The sequence below is a fragment of the Microcaecilia unicolor genome, chromosome 9 (assembly GCF_901765095.1).
Source record: "Microcaecilia unicolor chromosome 9, aMicUni1.1, whole genome shotgun sequence".
Lineage (NCBI taxonomy): Eukaryota > Metazoa > Chordata > Amphibia > Gymnophiona > Siphonopidae > Microcaecilia > Microcaecilia unicolor.
In genome coordinates this window covers 46845285-46870828 of record NC_044039.1, presented here as the reverse complement: position 1 = coordinate 46870828, position 25544 = coordinate 46845285, and the positions used below count along the sequence as shown (strand labels likewise).

At 41.2% G+C, this 25544-nt stretch overlaps 1 protein-coding gene across 3 annotated transcripts in view; it reads left to right on the top strand.

Annotated features, from left to right (window-relative positions):
• LOC115477581 (sodium- and chloride-dependent betaine transporter-like) overlaps positions 1 to 25544 on the top strand; it is a 107716-nt gene that overhangs the window by 52316 nt on the left and 29856 nt on the right. For all 3 annotated transcript variants that reach the window (XR_003943350.1, XM_030214554.1, XM_030214555.1), the window contains exons 7-10: positions 9431 to 9563; positions 13380 to 13514; positions 18953 to 19056; positions 23586 to 23710. Coding sequence is in view for 2 of the 3 variants with exons in the window: in XM_030214554.1 (XP_030070414.1) it covers positions 9431 to 9563; positions 13380 to 13514; positions 18953 to 19056; positions 23586 to 23710 (497 nt within the window). In the remaining variant the exon portion in view is untranslated. The remainder of the gene's footprint in view (positions 1 to 9430; positions 9564 to 13379; positions 13515 to 18952; positions 19057 to 23585; positions 23711 to 25544) is intronic.

The window sequence follows — 25544 nt, the reverse complement described above, 5'->3', positions numbered from 1 at the left end:
AACAAAACCAAGTAGCAGAAAATATACGAAAATATACACCTGTATAATGATTAGATTAGATTACATTAAATTAGCTAACAATTCATTAATGATGTGCTGAATCAAAGTCACTTATCTGTATCCAGATGAGATATTGTAACAGATGAACATACAAGTCTGTTAACTATTAAAACATATCCACAAACTGTGGAAATCAGCAATAGCAGTACTTAAAAAGCCTTTAGATTCTACCCTGCCATCATATTATCGACCTAAATCCAACTTATGTTTCCATTCAAAGATAACTGAAACCGTGGTACACTTGCAACTATCAAATTATGTGGAAAAGATCTTAGCACTGTACCCTCACTAGTCTGGTTTTTACTTCCATTATAGCACATTATAAACAACCAAATTTCCTCAACACAGATCTGGTTTCTCTTTAAGCTTCATCAGGAGGAAAACACCTAGAATAAACCTTGAACTAACATCTTTTCAAAACTATACTTATCTCAAATTTATTATATCCAAAATTATTTACATAATAAATAATAAGAAATATATATGATACAAAACAAGTAACAAGAAAAAAAGTTGGCAGCCACTTACGAGGAGGAACTTCCCTGCAGGCTCAAACATAACAGTGTGCGGTAGCAACCATCACAAAACGCCAAGTTCAAACGAATGTATGTATGTACACGTCATTCATAGCACACAAAAATTCAGTCGATGGATCCACTTGGTTTTGTTATACTTTCATTCCATTTGTGATGTGACCATATATATAAATACAAATGTGCAATGATGGTTCCAAGTCCAGTATTCACTCATGATTTTGGCATGTAATTACACTGGTGAACTGAGCACAGTTCACATTTTATAATATTTATTAATTTTGGTAGCTGGTGTTATTTTATTTGTAATTATTGTTATTAATATATGATTGATGCTAAAATTAGTACACACTGTTTATTATAGAGTAGCACATAGTGCCAAGATCTGCACCCAACTTTTAGGTGTGAGGATTTACACCAGCTGAGCCCTGGTGTAAATCCCTGTGCCTAAATTAGATGTGGATCTATCAAATTCTATGATGGTGCACACATTTTAAGTGAACACCCCTGACCTGCCCCTCCCATGGCCATGCCCCTTTTCAGTTGCACGCTACAGGATTTGCATGAGCATCTTTGCAGAATAGCGCTTAACAAAATGCACGCATAAATACAAATTGTTACCAATTAATGCCAATAATTGCTTGTTAGTGCCCAATTATTGGCACTAATAGACTTATTACTCAATTAAATTGCATGTGCAAATTGGACACAGGCCCAAATTTGTGAATTCAATTTTAAGCATCATTTATAGAATCCCCCTGTGAACATATATTGAATGGATGCATAGAAATAGTTTTTAGATATCTGTGAGTCACTCACCAAAACACATTCACATAAAGCTTGTTAACAAATCACCAATCTCCAATGGGCCATATTGAAATGAAACACATGAAGGGCAATTCTATGAAGTGGCACCTGGAGTGGAGGAGTAGCCTAGTGGTTAGTGCAGTGGATTTTGATCCTGGGGAACTGAGTTCAATTCCCACTGCAGCTCCTTGTGACTCTGGGCAAGTCACCTAACCTTCCATTGCCCCTGGTACAAAATAAGTACCTGAATATATGTAAACTGCTTTGAATGCAGTTGCAAAAACCTCAGAAAGGCAGTATATCAAGTCCCATTTCCATTTATGTAGGTACCTAGAGGGAATCTACTTAGAGCCTATTCTCTAAAGGAAAGTAGGTGACCAAATTCTGCCCATCTGAATACATAGCTGCAAAGCATGCACAATTGAAGAAATGCACGTAGTTACAGAATTGTAATATTACCCAGCAGTATATGTAGTTTGTCCAGGCACAGTTCCATATGGCACAATACTTCACTTGTTTAAGTCTTAGCTTGATCTTTTCCTCTGACAGTCCTCAGCGGCGACTCGTTTCATATGAGCCTGCAAGCCCATAACTTGCCTGCCTCTTCATCGGTCAGTCTGTTTTAACTTTTAGTATGAAATCTTCAATATAAAATTCTTACAAATAGTATAAATCTCAATACTTATCTTTGAAATTTGCAGAACACGGACACCACCACCCATACTCACAGAATAACATGTAGCTGGATTATTGTTATTTTTGTGCATATGTGTTCACATAATGTATAAATGACTACAATACTAGCATTTACATGCGTATTTACCGTCTATCTTCAGGTGACTCCTTATATAATTATCTCCATGATGGTCAGTATTCTTCTCCCTATCTCTTTCATTCTCTTCCTCTTTTATTGTCCTCTCTCCCTCACATCAGGACTTTGAGAATGCTGTTTTCAAACACTTGCAGATACTTCTGTAAGTTACTCTAATCTTTTAATCTTAGGGAACCTTAATATACATGTTGATACTCCTGTTCATCTGCAAGTATCCTACTTTCTCTCTTTGCTGTCTAAACAAGGTCTTTGACAATGGAATAATTTCCCTACTCATCAAGCAAGACACACCCTGGATCTAATTATATCTGCTGATGATAATTTGGTTCTACTTTTTACTGCAGCTTAGTGAAATGGCCCCTTAATAGCCATAGACAGGTTTTGCTGAAACTAGCACTTTTCTAACTGGAATCTACCAGGAACTGTGCTTTTTACCTTGTTGCTCCATCCACCTGGAACACCTTACCATTGACCATTCATAATGAACTATCTTTTAAGAAATTCCAGGCTGTTGTTAAAGCCTGGTTGTTGGGGCAGGTTTATGGAATGTCTGACAGCTGATGCGTTCACTGACAAACCTTCTCTTGCTCTGTTGTTTTTTGGTCACTCTGCTGTCTTGTTTTATTAGAATGAAAATGATTTTGTATTAAGATCTTTCCTATTTATAACTGTTTTTTTTCTTTTCTACACTTTTTACTTAGTCTTCACACCTCTTTGACTTGCCAGTCAGTAAAGGCAGTATAGTAAATGCAAATAAACTATAAAGGGGTGCTTATTGTTATGCCTATATGGAGCCTATTCCACAGAGGAAAGCAGACAAATATATATGTATAATTCAGGAACAATGACTGACACCAGCCATAGAGCTTGTCTAAATGTTCACTCCTAAATTGCTTAAAAAACACACGTAAATGATAGTATTCTATATTTTACACATGTAACCATGTGCTCCTCCCTCATTCTGCCCAGTCTCCACCCATGTGTATGCCCACTTTGATACTATGCACCATTGTATTTAGGTGCCATGTTATAGAATAGCACGTCAGTGGCATAGGAAGGGGGGGCAGGAGGAGCGGTCCGCCCCGGGTGCACACGCTCGGGGGGTGCTGGCCCCGCTGGTTCCCTGCTCTCTCTGCCCCGGAACAGGTTACTTCCTGTTCCGGGGCAGAGAGAGCAGGGAACCAGCGGGGCCGACGCAGCTCCGAGTGACGTGCACTCGGGGCAGATCGGCCCTCCCGCAGGTAAGAATGCGGTCCGGGGGGGTGCGCCGCAGAGGGGGGAGGTCACGCCGTGCTGCACCCGGGGGGGGGGTGCGCAGCGGCGACCCGCCCCGGGTGCAATTAGCCCTCGCTACGGCACTGTAGCACGTAGCTGGAATATTGGCATTTATGCACATATGTGCACACATAGGTATGTATATACCAGTGTTTTCTTGGTGCCTAAATGTTAGAAGCCTCTTTATAAAATTACTCCCCAAATGACCAATGAGTAAATTGTTGGTGTGATGTGTTGTAGGGATTTTATCATTTTGTATCTATGGGGAAAATGCTTTGTATATAGGCCCCTTGTGGAGGGTAATTTGATAACAGGGCACCTATATTAATGCAGAGAAGAAAAGCACAAGGAGCCTTCAAGATTGGTGGTATCAACTCAAATGTATTGGACAGACCCGACATGGTCCATGTTTCGGCAAAACTGTCTGCATCAGGGGTCTTGAAATATTTCACAATGTCACAAAAATGCAAAGAGACAATGCTCAATCAGAAAATGCTGGAAGACACTGGAAAATGCCAGCTCCCAGCTGGCTATTAATGGGATTTTGTTGAATATTAAGTATCCAGTTGTACTTGTGGAATTTTCCAGTGTCTTTCAGCGTCTTCAAATTGAGCACTGTCTCTTTGATTTTTGGAACATTGTGAGCCATTGAAAGACCCCTGATGCAAGCAGTTTTGCCAAAACACAGTCTGTGTCAGGTCTGTCCAATAAATTTGAGTTGACACCCCCTAATCCTGAAGGCTCCTTGTGCTTTTGTTCTCTGCTCCTGTGCAAGTGTACTTTGGTTTTCCTCTCCTGTGTTTTCTTTTTTTCACTTAGGTTAATTCAGCATTACAGTGCCTATTTTGGTCCTTTTTTTATATAGGGGTTATATTATTGTGCTGCATTAGGTGCTAACACACATCTGACATAGCTTAAAATGGCATACCATAGGATGTGCTCAGAGATCCTGTGGAAAGTAGCACTTTAGCACGCTCTAATCCACATGCTAAAAAAAATTAGTATATGCAATCTCATAAAAACAGTTAATAAATCCTAAATAAATAAATCAGGTGCATTTTATAAGCAGGCGTTTCAATAAGTGGGTACCCCCGTTTTAAGCGTACCAGTTCTGCACAGGGAGTGCCTTTCTATAACAGCACCTGAACACCTGGATTCCAATATAAAACATTAGCATAATCCCATATTGGTGCACCTAAATGGAAGCATAAAAGGGTATATGTAAGAGGCCCTTTTACAAAGCGATGGTAAAAAGGGCCCTGCTCTAACAACAGGGGCCGTTTGTGCCATGCGCTGAGGTTCTTTTCACCACAGCAGGTAAAAAGGCCAAAAAAAGACATGGCCATACGCTAAGATTTCACTTGCCGCGTGGCCATGTGAGTGGGGGAGCACTTATCGCCACCCACCGAGATAGCAGTAAGGGCTCCCACGCTACCTGATTACCGCCGGGTAACTGCTGCACTAAAAAATAGGGACCTATTTTCCCTAGCACAGTTTTGGTTAAATTTACTTTTTAAGCTTCAGTAAAAACTTGTAATGAAAACCAAAACACGTGGAGGGGGATAATCGAAAGGGGCGCCCAAGTTTTCCTGCGGACATCCTCGCAGGACATCATGGCGAAGGGGCGGGGAAACCCATATTATTGAAACAAGATGGACGTCCATCTTTCGTTTCAATAATACGTTTAGGGATGCCCAAATTTTGACATTTAGGTCGTTCCTAGAGATGGTCGTCCTTAGACTTGGTCGTTTCTGATTTTCGGCGATAATGGAAACTAAGGACGCCCATCTCAGAAATGACCAAATCCAAGCCATTTGGTCGTGGGAGGAGCCAGCATTTGTAGGCATCTAGGGGGGTACAGTGGGTTTCTGGTAGGTTTTGAAGGGCTCACATTTACCACCACAAGTGTAACAGGTAGGGGGGGATGGGCCTGGGTCCGCCTGCTTGAAGTGCACTGCACCCACTAAAACTGCTCCAGGGACCTGCATACTGCTGTCAGGGAGCTGGGTATGCTATTTGAGGCTGGCATAGAGGCAAAAAAATTTTTTTGAGGGTGGGAGGGGATTAGTGACCTCTGCGGGAGTAAGGGGAGGTCATCCCCGATTCCCTCCGGTGGTCATCTGGAGGGGAATAATCGAATGGCGCTGGCGAAATACATGGCCAGTGATGTATTTTGCCGGTGCCGCAAACAGCTGGCCAGACCCGTATTTTCAAAAAAGATGGCCGGCCATCTTTTGTTTCGATAATACGGTTCCGGCCAGCCAAACACCTTGGATTTGGCCGGGGTTGGAGATGGCCGGCTTCGTTTTTAGCGACAATGGAAAGTTATGTCGGCCATCTCAAACCCCGGCCAAATTCATGACATTTGGCCATGGGAGGAGCCAGCATTTTTAGTGCACTGGCCCCCCTGACATACCAGGATACCAACCGGGCTTCCTAAGGGTCACTGCGGTGGACTTCAGAAAAGCTCCCACATGCATAGCTCCCTTACTTTGGGAGCTGAGCCCCCCAACCCCCCCCCCCAAAACCCACTACCCACAAATGTACTGCACCCACTAAAACTGCTCCAGGGACCTGCATACAGCCTCTAGGACTTATTGCTGCTGTATAACTTTGGCACACCAGTTGACACCTGAAGACTAATCTCTTTGAAAAAGTCCTTTATTTGAATAAGCACGTTTACTCACAGTTAACTGCAGATCAGAGGTTGTGCCCCACTGGCAAAGAGTCCCCTGGTACTAAGATGAGCAGTAGGTCAGAGCTGGCACAATGGTATACAATGCCCTCTTTCAGCACCATTCAGGGTAAAAACTACATTCTCTAACGTGGCTAACACAGGAAAGGGAACTAAAACTGGCTTACAAAAATGGCCACTACCGCATGGACTACAACAGGAAACAAAACAGGGCACACTCTGACCCAGTAAGCAGGGGGAAAGCACCAGGGGAGTAGAGCCTACCAACTACCAATACCTACACCCACCACAATGCACTGCTGATGTGACTCTGCAGTGCAAATAACAGAAAAGGTGTCACACTCACCCCAGAGCCATATCACAAGCAGGAAAAGGCTGTCGGAGGACAGAACATATTCTGCTGTCATGGAGGTGGGTACGGCATTTGAGGCTGGCATACAGGCTGGAAAAAAAAGTGTTTAAAGTGGGGTTTTTTTGGTGGGAGGGGGTTAGTGACCACTGGGGGAGTACAGGGAGGTCATCTCCGCTTCCTTCCGGTGGTCATGTGGTCAGTTTGGGCACCTTTTTGAAGCTTGGACCTGAAAAAAAGGGACCAAGTAAAAGCGGCCAAATGCTCTTCATCACCGCCTTTTTTTTTCCATTATGGGCTAAAGCCAGCCATTTCATAACCCCACCCATGCCCGCCCAAGTCCCGCCTTCGCGTCGCTGCCAACACGCCCCCTTGAACTTTCGCTGGCTTTGCGACGGGAAAGCGGTGATGGTGTCAAAATAGCAGCTTTCGATTATACCGATTTGGCCGCCGTTGCAAGATCGCCAGCCATCTCCCGATTTGTGTCGGAAGATGGCCGGCGATCACTTTCGAAAATGAGCTGGCTGGTTATTTAGGGCACCTTTTTGTGGCTTGGTCATAAGAAAAAAAGGGGGTGAACAAACATGTGGACAAAGGGGAGCCGGTTGATATTGTATATCTAGATTTTCAGAAGGCGTTTGACAAAGTGCCTCATGAAAGACTCCAAAGGAAACTGGAGAGTCATGGGATTGGAGGCAGTGTATTATTATGGATTAAGAGCTGGTTAAAAGATAGGAAACAGAGAGTAGGGTTGAATGGTCATTATTCTCGATGGAGAAGGGTAGTTAGTGGGGGTCCCTCAGGGGTCTGTGCTGAGACCGCTGCTTTTTAACATATTTATAAATGACCTCAAGATGGGAGTAACTAGCGAGGTAATTAAATTCGCAGGTGACACAAAGTTATCCAGGGTTGTCTCGTCACAGGAGGAGTGTGAAAGATTACAAGAAGTCCTCATGAGACTGGGGGATTGGGCGTCCAAATGGCAGGTGAAGTTCAACGTTTACATGTGCAAAGTGACGCATGTGGGAAGGAGGAACCCGAATTACAGCTATGTTATGCAAGGTTCCGCTTTAGGAGTTATGAACCAAGAAAAGGATCTGGGAGTCATCGTGGATAGGACGTTGAAATCTTCAGATCAATGTGCTGCGGCGGCTAAGAAGGCGAACAGAATGTTGAGTATTATTAGAAAAGGGATGGAAAACAGGCATGAGGATGTTATAATGCCGATATATCGCTCCATGGTGCGACCGCACCTGGAGTATTGTGTTCAGTTCTGGTTGCCTCATTTCGAGAAAGATATAAAGGAATTGGAGAAGGTACAGAGAAGGGCGACAAAAATGATAAAAGGGATTGGACGACTACCCTATGAGGAGAGGTTAAGACGGCTAGGACTCTTTAGCCTGGAGAAAAGACGGCTGAGGGGTGATATGATAGAGGTTTACAAAATAATGAGTGGGGTAGAGTGGACAGATGTGAAGCATTTGTTTACACTTTCTAACAATACTAGAACCAGGGGACACAAGATAAAATTAGAATGTGGTAGGTTTAAAACAAATCTGAGAAAGTTTTTCTTTACTCAGCGCTTAGTTAGACTCTGGAACTCATTGCCAGAGAAGGTAGTGACGGCAGCTGGCCTTGCTGAGTTCAAAGGGAGTCTGGACAGATTCCTGAAGGAAAAGTCCATTGATCATTATTAAATTTTGGGTTTTTTGCCAGGTTCTTGGGGCCTGGATTGGCCGCTGTCGGAGACAGAGTGCTGGGCTTGATGGACCTTTGGTCTTTTCCCAGCGTGGCGGTGCTTATGTGCTTATGACCAAGTAAAGTCGTCCAAGTGCTCGTCAGGGATGCTTTTTTTTTCCATTATGGGTCGAGGACACCCATGTGTTAGGTACGCCCAAGACCCGCCTTTGCTACGCTTCTGACACGCCCCCAGGAATTTTGGTCATCCCCGTGACGGAAAGCAGTTGGGGACACCCAAAATCGGCTTTCGATTATGCCGATTTGGGTGACCCTGGGAGAAAGACGCCCATCTCTCGATTTGTGTTGAAAGATGAGCGTCCTTCTCTTTCGAAAATAAGCCTGTAAGGAAGTTTTTTATGTTTGATGATTTATTGAATATTGGACACTTTTCACAATATGGAGGATTTGGGTTTTTTTTTTTTTTTTTACTTATGATTACTATTTTAACTGTGTGCAAGATAGTTCCCTCATGTAGTGATCTATTTTTAATGTCTTTTGCCACAGTTTTATGAGATCTTTTTCCTCCTTCAAGTTAAAATAAAGGGACAAGTGTTTGAATATCAATTCTCTGTAATATTCAGGATAATCTTTTTTTTTTTTAACATGAATTTGATCTGTGTTTTGTTCTCTGCTCAGCTCCAGGTTCACACTTCCTCCCATCTTCTCCCCTGCAGACTTCCTGGAAGGGAGAGGCTGGAACACAACACTCCTGCTACTCTGGCTCTGGAGTCTGAAAAGAAGTGGCAGAACTGTGTTCCAGGTCATTTCCCTAGAAATTAAGCCCTAGACTTATGTACATTTTACTTTGATTATCCTTCATTTAAGCATCTTCATTTGTAAAAGCCTTTCAAGCATGATAACTGCTCAAACAGTGCTTTCCTTAGTAAAATTAATAAATAAATAAATAAAATAAAAATATATATTGTATTTATTTATTTGTTACATTTGTACCCCACATTTTCTCACCTATTTGCAGGCCCAATGTGGCTTACATAGTACCGTAATATAACATAATCTTCAAAATTTTGAGACAGCATGCTTGGAATGTTTTGGCTTCCACATTCCATGTCTTGATTGAACTTTCCAGTATTTATACAAAACTACTATTGGCTTAAATATCTTGTCCTTAAAATTTATAGTCGTCGAGTCCTGAAAATCACGGATGGCATTCACAATCTGGGTACTGTAAGATGGGAGCTGGCTCTGTGTCTCCTGCTGGCCTGGATTATGTGCTATTTTTGCGTCTGGAAAGGAGTCAGTTCTACGGGCAAGGTGAGTGAGATTCAATTAACTCATAAAAACATAGGTCATATTAGATCAGACCTAAAGTCCATCAAACCCAGCATCCTGTCTTCAACAGTGGCCAATTCAGGTCACAGGTACCCATAAGGATCCAAAAGAGTATAGTAGCTTTGTTGCTTACTCCCAGGGATGCGTGGCTTTCTTCATTTGCTTCCTTGAGTTTCCCTTTCAGGTCACCAGTTGGCCAGTTTTATTTGAATTTAGTTCACATCTTTTCAGTAGTAGTTCAATGTGAAGTGCATTCAGGTACTATGAGTGTTTCCTGTCCCCAGAGGTTTTACAATCTAATTTTGTGCCTGAAGCAATAGAGGATCAAGTGACTTGTCCAAAATCACAAAGATTGGCAGTGGGATTTGAACTTTGGCTTCCATGGCTGTAAACATACTGCTCTAACCACTAGGCTACTCATTTTGGAGTTAGGGATCTAAATTGACATGTCTGAAAATTACCATATTTAATGGCATTTGTAGTAAAATTTCAGTCTCCTTGATCTGTAAGTGAGATCTTGGGACAGTTGTGCCATTTCCTCTGTAGCACTGGAGACTGGGCCTTGCTGGAAACTTTCTGAGTTACCACAGCATGACAAATCACACCATTCAGGGTGTGGCAAGCCTTGTCTTCACATGTAGACTCTGCTTCACTCAACCCCTGGTTGTCTGATCCATGAACATGCTGGAAGTGATGTCAACATCCAGTACTCAGGGCTCCTTTTTGATGACTTTTTGCTTTGGTTGCAAAAAGATGGCAGACATCTTTGGTCTCCAGTACTTCATAGTTCTCCCTACAAATATTGAATTGATTTGGAGGTACATGCCAGTAGTAGAAAAAAAAAAGAAAACAGGTACCCAAAAACCTAAACCTTACATTGGGTGCCTTCTTTTTGAACCAAGAGCATATGCCCTATGAGTTTCCGAAGTTCTTCCAACAGATGGTTTGCTTACTGGAATTCAAGAGATGATACCCTTAGGGCTGGGAATCATCTATTTAATACCAGTAATAAATACATGAATAAAAATTAGGGGTACTCAACAAATACAAATTTTAATCACATGATTATTCGCACCTCTGGGCTGGATGGCTTGGTACTAGTAAATTTCCACTTCGCAGATTATATGGAATTTTTTTTAACCTGCTAAATATAATGAAAAGTTGAATACATATACATCCTTCCCACAGCACATTGCTCCCCCCCCCCCTCCTCCCATACAGGTACCTACCTTTCTCCTGTTACATTCTTTCCCTGTATATATGCCCAAGTGTCTCCCTTCTGCTGTTAAACCTGTTACCCCTGACACACAAACACCCATTTCTCTCTTTTCCAGTTGCTGCTGCCCCTCCCCAGCACAAAGATCCAAAATCTCTCCCCCCTCCCACATTTATCTTAACATTTATCTGGCTCTTCATAGGGTCTCCAGCAGCGATTTCCATATGCTACTTGCAACTGACATTGATGCCTTCCCTCTGCTACATTATGGTGGCAATTCACTAATAGAGTAATTAGTGTGTGGCCAGTAATAGGAAAAATGGGAAACGAGACCATTTTACCACCATGCAAAAAAGTGGCCTTAACACATGGGAAAGACCTGCACTGGGGATAGCACTGGGCACTTTTTACTGTGGCTTGGTATAAAAGCCCCTCTGTCTTTTCTTTTTTCATTTCTCAGTGTCCATCTGCTGCTTTTCCCCTCTCCATTGGTAGCTATAGACATGAACTACCTCTATCTCTTGGTTACAGTTGCTCCCTCCTCTCCCTACAGCCCATCAATTAGACACAACCAGCCAATAGACTGCAGAAGCTCCCTCTTCTTCCTGCAGCCCATTGGTCAGATAAGCCATCCAATAGGCAGCAAGAGGAGGAAGGAACAATAACTGGGATATAGAAGCACCTCCTTCCTACTTTCCCCTGCTCAAGGAGGTTTAATAGACAGGAGATGAAGTGACGTCAAAACGCTGAAACCAATTAGGTCGTTCTGAGTTTTCCCTTCCCCGTGCAGCTGTCATCCCTGTATACTCAAAAAAAAAAAAAAAAAAAAAGCAAGCAAACCTATGAGCTGCTGCATCTATGTTGTCCTTCTTTATTGTTGGTAGCATTTTTATTTAATCTCACTTATATTTTCAAACATGCCAGCTTGTGCAGCATGTACACAGAGGAAGCATAAAAGCGGGATAATTTTTCATAGATAGAGTAGTAGTTTGTTATAAATCTTAATCAGTGGTCAGTTGGAGGGGCTGGTTACAGGGACACCCTAGCACATGTTATATTCTTGCAAAAATTTATTTTCTTCTGGTAATGGGTCACTAAAACAGACATCATGTTATGAGAATCAATTATTTATTTATTTATGACATTCATATCCCACATTTAACATGTATTAGGTTGAAACCTGGGAGCATTTTAAAGTGGGGTTTTTTAAAACCTGTGCCTAGATGGTTTGTGGGAACTTGCGCCTTCTGTTTTGAAGAATGCAGTGGTATATTATAAAAATGCACTTAATATTGTTTATTAATATTATTTACTACTGGTTGATATACAGCAGAAGTTAACCAAGTCAACTTCATGCTTTGTAATATAATTTTTAATAGCATTTTTTCTCAGTAATTACCCAAATACAAATAAAATTATAATGTTAATTATACAACCATGTCTGCCTCTTATGGTAGCTTTTGTTCATTAAAGCCATGTCAGAAAAATATTTGCAAGTGCGAATTTATTATGCAGGCAAACAGTACACCACCAAAATACAAAATAGCAAGCAGCACAGTATTTGTCACCAAGTTTATACAAAGTTGATTATTTTCAGTAGAAAATAAATCTGTTGGTTGCCTGCAATGTGAATATTCCATCACTGTTTAATTATTGCTACCAAGTATTACATATTTAGGGCATATGCCTTAAACATAGATTGTTTACATTTGTTTATCTAGACCTTACAAGCACATGGTATTGCTTATTAAACCTGAACGGAAAATCAAAGTGTGGTTGAACAATTTGGTATAAATTGTATGGTTTATGACTTTACTTGTTATGAAATGCTTTGAGTCCTACTGATCCATACATGTGTTGTGTTATTTTGGCGGGTGGAAACAGTCAGGTGGGCTTATAGGGAGGGAGGGAGGGAGGAGAGTACGGGAGGGGAAGGGGTGTGGGGTAAAAGTAAAAGTTTTTATTGTGCCATATTGGATGGTTTACTGTTTTTCTTGTTCTGTATGAAGCTTATCAACCAACATGTTTTGCTTTTAATAAGGATGATTAAAACATAAAAATAAGTTTAAAATGTTACTGAATTCTATTATTCCGTCTCACTGTATTTTCAGTTTTGGCACAGTATGAGCCATAACAAGAACAAAAAATAAGAAAACCAATGGGCTGCAATAGGGGCTTATAACCCATTTAGTTATGTTTCCACACCCCACAGCAGCAAACACCTTGCTCAATTTCACTGAAAGGAGTGTGTAGGATGTCAGGAGGAAGAGAGAGCAGGGCAGGGAACGGCAGCGCTAGAGATTGGTGCTGGACGAGGCTTCAGCTGGCGGGGGTTGGGGACCCCCTCCAGCAAAACCAGGGGCCCAGAAAAAATTTGATGAGGGCCAGGCCCCCATGGCCCCACCTAGCTACGCCTCTGAGATGGAGTAACAGGGATTAGACACAAAATAAGGGGACTAACTTAAAGAAAATTGAAGGTCAAGTCAGAAAGGTGCATGAATATGATTTCAATGATTATGTTTCACACTGCTGCTCCATAAACTGACATTTCTAACTTCTGAAACTGTTTCATTTGACTGCAGGTTGTCTATTTCACAGCCACTTTCCCTTATCTGATGCTCATTGTCCTACTGATTCGAGGAGTCACATTGCCTGGTGCCTATGAAGGAATTATATTCTACCTGAAACCTGACATGGCAAGGCTCAAAGACCCAGAGGTAGGTTCAGTAACTGACAAATGCAAGAACAATAATAAAGCCAAATGCATCAAACAAGCAACCATGCCATAGCTCCCAAGTGACCCAGTTTCTGAAGGAATGCTTTGGGCCATTGCTAGGTATCGAATATACTCTACATTCTACTGTGGTACGTATCCATTGTCCTGCATCTTCAATTTTATCATTAAATGTACTAAAACACATCAAGGGGCCCTTTTACTAAAGTGTGTTACCCAGTTAATGCATGAATTGGCATGCGCTATTACTGCATGAGTATGATAACTTACCGTAGTGTCATGACAGCATGTACTAACTGACATGTTAACTAAGTGGAGGTGTGGCCTAATGGTTAATGCAGTGGACTTTGATGCTGGCATCCTGGGATTGATTCACAGTGTAGCTCCTTGTGACCCTGGGCAAGTCACTTAACCCTCCATTGCCTCAGGTACAAACTTAGATTATGAACCCTCTAGGGACAGAGAAAGTACCTGTTTATAATGTATGGTTGACCTCCATCTTGAACTTGATGGTTAAACAGATTATAAATGTCAGAGTTAAAGTAAATTAAAATTAGACTGCACCTGAAGTTAGTTCACAGACTGTCATTTATGCACCTAGCTTAGGTGCACTTAATGCCTTCTCAAGAAGAGATGTTAAATGCATCCATACTAATTGCAATCTTAATGCACAGTAAAGAACATTTCAGTGTGATATCTGGAGAGGACATCGTGGGCATGTCTCCAACAATTTGCACTTAGCACATGTTAATTTGTGTAGACAGGGGGCCTTTTACAAAAGTGCACTAGCATTTTTAGCCTGCACTAAACGTTAGAGACGCCCATATATTTCTATGGGTGTCTCTAGCATTTAGCAGGTGCTAATCATTAGCACACACTAAAAACGTTAGCGTGCCTTTGTAAAAGGATCCCTAAGTGCAAAAACTTATCACATTTTAATAAAGGGCCCTTAATAGTTTCATATACAGTAATTAGAACTGGCTTTAAAGTCTCCCCTGGGAAAGTGGATCATAAGGCAAGGAGGGAGCGTCCAAGAACTGGTGTGAAGACAAAACCAATGTTAAGACAAAGCCCTCCACTTATCACTGATATGGTTAAAATATTTGAAAGCTTTCCCAAAACAATGTAGTTCAGTGTATTTCTGATTATATGAAATAGGTGATTTGCATATTATGATGGTCATTTCTAAAGAGTCTTTGGAAAGCAGATTTTGTAGAACCAATAGAAGAGTACTTCATCTCTAAGCATCAGCTAACATTTGGCACCATGCCGTCCCATTCCCATCCCATCCCGACTCCCGAGTGTCCCAGAACTAACACTACACGATCATGTTGTTGTCTTGTGGCACCGTGGGTCTCTATTTCCTGTCTGATGATCTGCTGAGCTCTCTGACTATCACAGAGCAGATCATCAGGATGGGTTCCTGGCACCAGAGAGGAGAAGAAAGTGTCAGTAGCGCACACTGGCAATTGAGCAATGCCAGTCTAATTGTGAGTCGGGGTCCCCACTAGGAGGGATCCCACGCTGCACTAACGTCGGCCTAGGTGTCACTGTCAGTCACCATCCTACCCTCCCCAAACATACCTCAATACTGGTGGTCTAATGCCGACTGCAGCTGATGCTGATGCTTGCTTCCGCCTCTTGCTTTGTTTTTAAAATGGCTGCCAACTGAGACTTCAAGCTCTCTCGGCAGCCATTTTAAAGACAAAGTGGGAGGTAGGAGTGAGCAGCAGATCAGCAGCAGTGCAGCAGGCAGGAAAGAATGGGATCTTTCCTGCACCACTAGACCACCAGGAAGTTCAGGGAGGGCACCCACCCAGGGCTAGAGAGCAAAGAGATTGACCTCATTTGGTCCCGTCTCCTATTTTCAATACAAACAGGAGATGGGACTGGATGATATAAAAAAGTTGAAGCCAATTTGGGTAGTCTGTGTTTCCCCTTCCCCTTCCCTACTCAGTCGTCATTCTGCGTACACTCAAAACAAAGCAAACAAACCTATGATGAGCTGCTGAATCCACGTTGTCATTCTTTATTGTTTAGCATTTGTTATGAGAATCAGGTGCTTAACATTCAAAGTTTCTAGCTATTTATTTATTTATTTTTGACATGCTGCTGATGATGTTGCTGATTATGATTATGCTGATTATGAATTATGCTGCTGGATTATGAATTTTGCTTCTGATGCTGATTATACATTATGTTGCTGGATGGATTATGTTGCTATATTATGGATTATGAATTATGCTGATGATTATGAGGGCTTCATTTTGACATTAATATTCATGATCTTATTAATATTAATACAATTTGGTATTTTGGGGCTCCTTTTGGGCTGGAAAAGTTTTGCCATTTGGCAACACTGGAGAGGCTCAGTCTGTGCCTTGCATGTCATGTGCTAGCAGCTTTCTGAGAGCTGACCTTTCTTGGTTCCACTGTAGTTCCATCAAGTATTTTTTTACCTCTCTCTCCTCTCACTCTCTTTCTCTCCCCCCCCCCCCCCCCCCCCGGGTACTCGTTTCCCGAAGTTCTTTTCACTAAGGTTTTCCTAGCTACCTCACAGAGCTCTCTCTCATTTAGGTTCTGTCCTTAAAGGAAGTCCTTTCCCAAGTCTCTTAGAGACTTTTCCCTTAGGTTGCTGTAAAACACATTTTCCCTTTGTTTCTCCCTGTTTAAGTTTACAGCTTTGCCTCTCAGCAGTGCTGAGATCTGGCCTCTCCTTGCCTATAAGGTGGCTGGGTACAAACTCTATGTTGCAATAGGCACAGTTCTTACTTGCAGCTGAATTGTAGATTGGATTCTCTTTGTGTATGGAGAATTAAGTAGAGGAGTGTGGTAGCCGTGTTAGTCCACTCTTAAGGTTATCAATAGAAATCAAACAAAATAAAACATGGAAAAGAAAATAAGATGATACCTTTTTTATTGGACATAACTTAATACATTTCTTGATTAGCTTTCGAAGGTTGCCCTTCTTCGTCAGATCGGAAATAAGCAAATGTGTTAGCTGACAGTGTATATAAGTGAAAACATTCAAGCATTATTATGACAGTCTGACAGGGTGGGAGGATGGGGGTGGGTTGGAGGTATGCATGGGGACATCAAAGCATATCATTGATATTCTAACAGGATGGGTGTGGATAGGTGAGGGGTGGGGAGATCAACAGAGATATACAGCTTTATGGTTTATAATGGGCTAGGAACCCCAGATCCTTGTTAAGTCCTTTCTGTTGGGTGTTAAAATATTCAATCATTCTGACTTCAAAGGTCTTACGTTCTTGTATGGTTTTAAAGTTACCTTTCATTATTCTCACTGTGAAATCACTGGTACAGTGTCCTGGTTCTGTGAAGTGCTGTCCCACCGGGGTGGGGGCCCTACTGGCTGTATTGTTCATGTGATGTCTATGTAAATTGAATCTTGTTTTAAGCATCTGGCCTGTTTCTCCAATATAGCATCCTTCGTTACATTTTTTTACATTGAATGATATATACCACATTGGAAGATGAGCAAGTGAAAGATCCCTTTATGTTGAATATCTTTCCTTTGTGGATAACTGTGGGGTCCTGTGAAATATTTTGGCATAGTTTGCAACTGGATAAATTACAGGGATATGTGCCCTTCTGTTCCTTTTCAGTCTGTAATGGAAGTTTACTTCTGATTAGCTTGTGTTTTAAGTTGGGTGGCTGTCGGATGGGGATGGGAATATCTCTTTCAGTAATTCATCCTCCTGGAGTATAGGTTGTAGATCTCTTATGATTTTCCTCAGTTTTTCCAGCTCTGGATTGTATGTCACTACAAGTGACATACAATCCAGAGCTGGAAAAACTGAGGAAACTGAGGAAAATCATACAACCTATACTCCAGGAGGATGAATTACTGAAAGAGATATTTCACTTATTTCATGTTTACAATTATGTCTGACTGTATTCTATAAGGTAAAGTAGACACCTACTTTCCTTTAATAGAATAAGCACCTCATAGGAACACTGTTATAGAATTACCTTCATTAATATATTAATACTTGAGAGGATGCAAAGTGTTTAGAAGAATGTTTGTGCATCTTCATTGAGTGTCACAAATTGTTGATGTACTGGAAACATTCATTCAAGAAAGTGTGGAGGGTAATTACCTCTTCATGGCTGTGGACATTTAAGTTACTATTCTTGGGTAAGAACAAAGGTCTGGAGGAGAGTGGCCTACAGATGGAAGAGTGTAAGTTTGTACTACTAACTCTTGTATTAGCAAAAAAGAAGAGGTCTTGCATCATTGGATTGAGCCCCCACCCCGAGAACAGAAGGAACACAGAGCTGGTAAGCAACAGAAGTCACACACATATCTAAGCTATCAGAGGAATGTACTGGATTGAGGAAGGGAACTTAGGAGAGGATGCAAGAGGAGCAGGATTGGAAGTGGAGTGGGTGATGAGAAATGAAGAAAAATTGGTATGCCGGGTGACTATGAGGTGTATTTTCAAAGCACTTAGACTTACAGTTACGTGATGGAACTTTGTAAATCTAAGTGCTTTGAAAATGAGCCCCATGGTCACTTGTGCTCATGTTAGCTATTGAGCTAAGAGTTCTGAAATCATTTTATGTCTGGGGGTCTGGTTTGACTGTGCAATTCACCTGCTTTGTGTCAGCAACAAGCAGTTTTGTTCTCAAATGGTTGTGTATTTAGATGTCTGACCACTTGGTTTTTGTCCAATAATAGATATTTGAAAAATAAAATTACATCATTGCATTAACACAACACTAAGGGCCCAATATTCAAAGAATTTATTCTCTTAACTTTGAGAGCTATGCTCATAAATTGGCCTCTTTGAAAATGTACTGAGTGTATACATTTTTACTCAATATTTCACTAAATCCTTAAATTTAGGAGCATAAAAAGTGGGTGGCTACAGGAGATTTAGGGCGGGGGGAAAGAAGTTAGATTAGCACAAATTTTCAGTACTAGGCTCATAAATCTATGAGCATAACTTTTAAACTCCTAATTTAAGATGAATTTTCAGCCGAAAAGTTATCCTCCCAAGTTTGACTGAAAATAGGGTACAAATTTAGGAGCACAGCATTTTCTGAACATTGGGTCCTAAATTTTCCACTTTGCTGAAGTCCAAAAGAATCATCAGTGGGAGAAGAAGGAACTGAATCATGGCTTCCGTAGTACATAGCACACTGCTCTCACCACCAGGTCACTCCTCCATAGCTAGTCAGTTATTCAGGATATACATAATGAGTATGCACAACTTGCATACATCAGAGATCCTCACACGCAAATTTACCTTGCACATATTCACTGAGGTATTCTTAAAGCCTGATAAGTTCATGGGGTCAGAAAGGCAGACTTGGGAACTGCTGGTCTGGAAACTTTATCCTAATTTCTACATGGGTTCATTCTTAGAAATATTTTTTTCTATTTCTTTCCAGGTCTGGTTGGATGCAGGATCCCAGATATTTTATTCCTATAGTATTTGTATGGGGATCAACATAGCGTTTGGCAGCTATAACAAGTACCATTACAGGTGTTACAGGTATGATTCACAACCAGCATCTCTATCAAAGACTCCACAGAACTTATGAACAGTTTTGAAAATGTCCTGCAAAGTTGTATGCCCACTTTGGTTGTATTTTATTTATTGATTTGATATACCGGCTCTTTCATGCACATGTCAAGGCAGTTTACAAATAATCATAAGCTTGCAAACTTAAAAACTACATATTATTAGGGGGGGGGGGGGGGGGAAAGGCCAAACACACACAACCAGTAGTAACAGAAGGTCATTCACTGCTACTGCCATTCATTTTGATAAATTGTCATATATTAGAAGCTCATCCATGCTTTAGAGACAAAAAAAGTCAATTACATGTGGATGTGGCCACATAATTACATAGGCCCAGATTCTATATAGCGCGCCTAGAGATCTGCGCCAAAATCCAAATGTATTCTGTAACAATGTGCATAACTTAATTGGCTTAACAAGCTAATCAGAGTTGATAACAGCTATTAACAATGAGCACTAATTGTCAATAATTAGAATTTACAAGTACAACCCGCTAAGTGGATTCTGTAATGCAGTATGCTTAAATTTTAATGTGTGCAGGCAAAAAGGGGCGTGGTTATAGGCAGGGGAATGGGTGTTTCGTGGGTGTTATGAAATTTATGTGCATAATTATAGAATATGGTCCAGTGCACCTAAATCTACATGCAGCGATTTATGCCACATTTTCGCTGGTATAAATGGAGGTACGTAGTTTTAGGCACTGAGATATCAACTAAGCTTATATAGATTATGTTTAGTCAGCATTGATTTCCACACCAATTATTTTAGGCACCATATAAAGAACCACTCCCATAATGTGCAAAAGTACGCACTATGAAATGATAGTGAGTACTAAGCTGGTGAGCGTGCATGGGATGGAGTATGGGGAGAGATTGAATGGAGAATGCAAGTACCTTTGTAGGTTATAAAATACCATAGATCAAATAAGCACTTCAATAGGACTGGTGTAAATGTCCCCACATGCCACTTTTACTTTATAAAGACAAGTAACATAGTAAAATAGTAGATGATGGCAGATAAAGACCTGTACAGTCCATTCTGTCTGCCCATCAAGATAAACTCATTGTATGTGCTACTTTATATGTATACCTGACCTTGACTTGTCCTTGTCATTTTCAGGGTATAGACTGTAGAAGTCTGCCCAGCACTAGCTTTGCTTCCCAATTAACGGTGTTGCCACCCAATCTCTACTAAGCTTCTGTGAATCCATTCCTTCTGAACAGGATTCCTTTGTTTATCCCCATGCATTTTTGAATTCTGTTACTGTTTCATCTCACTGGAGGGCATTCCAAGTATCCACCACCCTCTCCGTGAAAAAATACTTACTGACATTTTTCCTGAGTCTGTCCCCCTTCAATCTCAATTCATGTCCTCTAGTTCTACTGCCTTCCCGTCTCCAGAAAAGGTTTGTTTGCGGATTAATACCTTTCAAATATTTGAACATCTGTATTATATCACCCCTGTTTCTCCTTTCCTCCAGGGTATACATGTTCAGTTCTGTAAGTTTCTCCTCGTAAGTCTTTTAACGCAAATCCCATACCATTTTTGTAGCTTTTCTTTGCACCGCTTCGTCTTTTTACATCCTTAGCAAGATATGGCCTCCAAAACTGAACACAATACTCCAGGTGGGGCCTCACCAACGACTTATATAGGGGCATCACCTCCTTTTTTTCTGCTAGTTACATCTCTCTCTATCCTTCTGGCTACGGCCACCACCTTGTCACACTGTTTCGTCACCTTTTTTTCTTTATAAAGCAAGCTTCACATAGGTGACTGAAAAAATTGCTTTAACCAGAAACTACATCCTATGAAGATAGTTTTGTAAGGCAGTGCCCAGTGTAAATATATTTTCAGGCGCCTATTTTCAGTCAATTTTATACAGACAAATAAGAATCTATTGCTCTTTATAAAAAGTATTAGTGTATTTGGCAGAAATTGCAAGCATGGATATATATCTGGTTATTCTCCTGCTTTATCTGCTTTATGCCCATTCACTTTAAAGCTGCAGTACTTTACAGGGGGCATTATTTGCCCCATCCCTTAAAGCTGCTTGCTCACCCAGCACTCTTTTTCATACTCCTCTTTAAAACACTCTGCCCAACATACCTTTTTTCCTTCCCCTACCTTGTTTAGTCTATTATAGGCTCCTGCCCAGAATCCTTGTATTCTCTCTTACCCTGACACCCTTTGCCCAGTACCAAATTTTCCCTACTGCCACTAACTATTAAAACCGCCTGCCCAGAATTCCTTTGAGTTCAAATTTGGAAAGGCAAGTAACTAAGTATAAAATTCCTGGATCCCCCCCCCCCCCTCCAATTAAAGCTTACTGCCCAGTATTTATTTTATTTTTATCTATTTATTTATTTATTTGGCATTTCTATTCTATCTAGCAACTGAGCAAAATAAAACACAAATACAGGTCCTATCAGACTCAGCCCATCACAATCATCAACTGTACCCACCATTTGCCTAGGTATGAAATACTTTTTTACTTGAATTTTAAATGTGTAATATCTTTATGCCTTAATATCATAGATAACTAGTTCTATTGGTCATGCAATGCAATAAACCTTGACTCTAACCTTCATTAAAGTACCCTTTCTGGCAGCCTTTCCTACCTACTCTTTCCTTAAAGCCTTTTATCCACTCAGAATTTCAATTCTCCTGGACCTTCTCCCACATTTTTGCCTTTTTCCTTCACCCTCATTCATACACATGTTGCATCTCATCCAAAAATGTCTCCCCCACCTCCACCACCAGCACCATCCTAGCATCCTGCTCTTTCCATTCTTTCTTTTCCCATGGCCGTAGCAATCCATTTCTCTCCTCCTTTCCTCATTACCAGTGATTTTTCAGTCAAAGGTAGCTACATGCAGGGTGGGGACACAGGTCTTCTTTTAGGGAAAGCAAGCAAGTACTGCAGCAGTGGACTTCTGTTGACCTCAATGTGTCAATTTTGTAGAGTTTTGCTGCAATCACACTCCCTTTCTGTCAGTACCATGATGGAGTGGCTTACAGGCTGTAACGCAGGTGCAGCCACATTTGGCTCCACATCCTTGCCCTTCCCACACCCCCTCTTTTCCTGAGTCTGACAGTGGTCACAAATAGAAGATGGCAATGGCAATGCTGCAGGAAACAAACTGGAAATAATGCTGGGAAGATGTGGAGGGGTGTGAAGATCAGACATGTTTGTGTCAGGACTCGAGGTGTGCTTCACCATGCTACTTGCTGTAGAGGCAGAGACAGAAAATCATTAGCACTGCACTGATTGTCATCAGGATGCTGGCACTCGGTATCTTCTCAATGTTGGCCCTGGAGCCAAATTCTTATGTTGGCTATGCCCAAATCAGAGCCTGCTAACAACTCTGATACAGTTGCTGCTGCTGCTGCTGCTTCTGGCTCCACATGAGAGTTGATGAATTTGAGTCATGGAGTACCCATAATCCTATGCTCTTCTCACAATCTCAGAAGATGAGCACGAGCTGTATGGACCATACCAGTGACGCTTACTGACTTGCATAAGTCCAAAAGAGGCATCAGCTACAGAGAGGCAGCATCAGTGGCAGGAGATCAAGCAATGGAGCAAGGGGTAAAATGGAATGAACAAGAATGGGAATTAAGAGGTTGGTGGAGCTAGACTTGGAAAAAGATGATTGGAGGCAGGAAGGGGGATAAAGTGATGGAGAAGGAATAGAGAGATGATGATGGAGACATGTTGAGGAGAGATAGTGGTACACCAAAAAAAGGCAGGAGAAACCTCCACGAAAAGTAGAACAAACCAATGAGAGTAGAGGCTGACTGATAGACAAACCAACTCGGGAGATGATGTTGGAGACGTTTTATTGAACAACTTGCACAGAGGACCCGACATGGTCCGTGTTTCGGCGCAAAGAGTTCCTGCTTCAGAGGTTACAGATAAAGTTCACAACATGTATTGGCTCAGAGTTCCCTCCGAACATGTGTGTGGTGAAATAAAAAACAAACTCTCCCTCTGGATGTTAACTCGGGGGGGGGGGGGGGATAATACAGATACAGCGTACTGCCAGTAAACCATCAACTTGTGACAGAACACGGACCATGTCGGGTCCTCTGTGCAAGTTGTTCAATAAAACATCTCCAACATCATCTCCCGAGTTGGTTTGTCTGTCAGTCAACCTCTACTCTCGTTGGTTTGAGATGGTGGTGGAGACAGACTGGGCTAGGGGAGACATTATCGAGAAGTCACTTTTAAGTATTTAAGAAGCTGAAAATCAGTGTACACTTCCTTCCATAAACCTATCAAATGTACACAACTACACAACTAATGCTTAAACAACTGTATGAACTGTCTCCTCTGCCTCTCCGCCTCCTCCTCCACCCCCCCCCCCCCCCCATGTAATTTCTTCTGTTTGGGAACTATACATTTGGTAATCTTAATTGTGAGCCCTGATGAACCTCATGAGGCCATCAACTGTTTGGAGTACATGATCTTTTTTTTTTCTGATCTTTTTCGTCCTTAGAGACTGCATTGGCCTCTGTGTGGTTAACAGCTTGACAAGTTTTGTTGCTGGGTTTGCCATCTTTTCAGTGCTGGGCTTCATGTCCAAAGAGCAAGGAGTTCCCATTGAAACTGTGGCAGCCTCAGGTAGGTTCCTTGTGACTAAATGTCTAGATATTTAAAGTCATACAATTTATTCACTGTTTAGCAAATATACAATAAATACAGGTTGAGGCAAAAAATAGTAACCCCCTAGAGTTTTTTTTGGGGGGGGGGGTTGGTTTTTGTTTGGTTTTTTTTGTTGTTTTGTTTTTTGCTATTTTCTCAGCAACTGCTCAGAATTTCAATGTGAAATTTTACAGCTTTATTGTTAATCTCATTCTATTTGGCATATAAATACAGATAGTATCTTTAAACACAACTAAGTTAGACTTTTTAGTGTGACCACCCAGCGGTTTTTGTATGTTCAAAAATGTTTGCACTGTAAAACTACCACTATTTGAAAAAAAAACCTGGGGTAAAAGCTTACTGTTAATGATGTCACCGTGACGTAGACTTTTGCTTGGGGAGCAATGTTGGAGGCCTATCACAAGCTCCATCCAAACCTGCACTGCAGATGATCTAGGACAGCTCATTAGACAGATTTGCATGCAGTGGAGACACTGCATGCAGATCTCTATCATGTATATTCATTATGGGTATCCTGAAAACCTGAATGGCTGGGGTGCCTCCAGGACAAGAATTGGGAACCACTGCTCTAGGGAGCTATTTTTTTTTCTCACCTTGAATATACTTCTTGGACTTTCATATATTAAGTAATAGCCAACTCTCCTTCAATTTCCTCCTATGGGGGGGGGGGGGATTCTATATATGGCGCCTAAAAAAAATCCACACAAATCATTTCCACCTTAGCATATTCTATTAGTGGCGCCTAGATTTAGGCATGTTATATAATATGTGTAGTTGGTATCTCAGTGCCTAAAACTACGTATAGCCATTTACACCAATGAAAACATGGTGTAAATCCCAGCACATAGATTTAGGTGCACTGAGCCATATTCTATAATTATGTGCGTAAACTTGGGAACACCCATGAAATTCCCATTTCCCCACCTAAAGCCATGCCCCTTTTTGCCTGCACACATTAAAATTTAGGCGCAGTGCATTACAGAATACACTTAGAGATTTGTGTGTGTACATTCTAATTATTGTCAATTAGTTCTCATTATTATTTAAGTGCTGTTAACAACACTGATTGGCTTGTTAAACCAATTAAATTACGCACAGTTATAGAATCTGCTTGGATTTCAGCACAGAATGCTAGGTGCACTATATAGAATCTAAGGAATAGCACCTCCAATCCAATATGCTCAAAAATGTACTAAAGGAAATTTATCATATTGGATGGATGAAGCCATATAACTAAATTTAATTTGAAAGATAAGTGTTTTTCTATAATCATATTTTGATTGCTATCTGCCTCAGGGATGAACAGTACATATGGTCCACTTTAGTCCATATTCCAACTTTCTCTTCCTATTGAATGATCCATGGTAGTTCTACATTTTAGATATTTAAAATGGCATTATACTTCTTCATGGAAAGGATTGTGAATTCATGGAACAGTCTTCATTTTCTCTGTTTCTCACCTACATCTATAGTAATTTGCTTTCCTTGCCTCTACATTCAGTGGATAATTTTACAAATGATTACACCAGTCCTCAGAAAACCTTCACTGGACCTTACACGCTCTTCCATCTCCCTCCTTCCTTTCTTATCCAACTACTTGAACTGCTGTTCACCACCACTGTCTTGACTTTCTTTTATTTCAAGCTATTCTTGGTCCACTCCAATCTGGATTTTTACCCTCTACAGTCTACAGAAACAGCTCTTACCAAAGTCCCCATGATCTGGTTCCTGACCAGATCCAAGAGCCTTTACTCAATCCTCATCCTTCTTGACCTATCCACTACTTTTGACA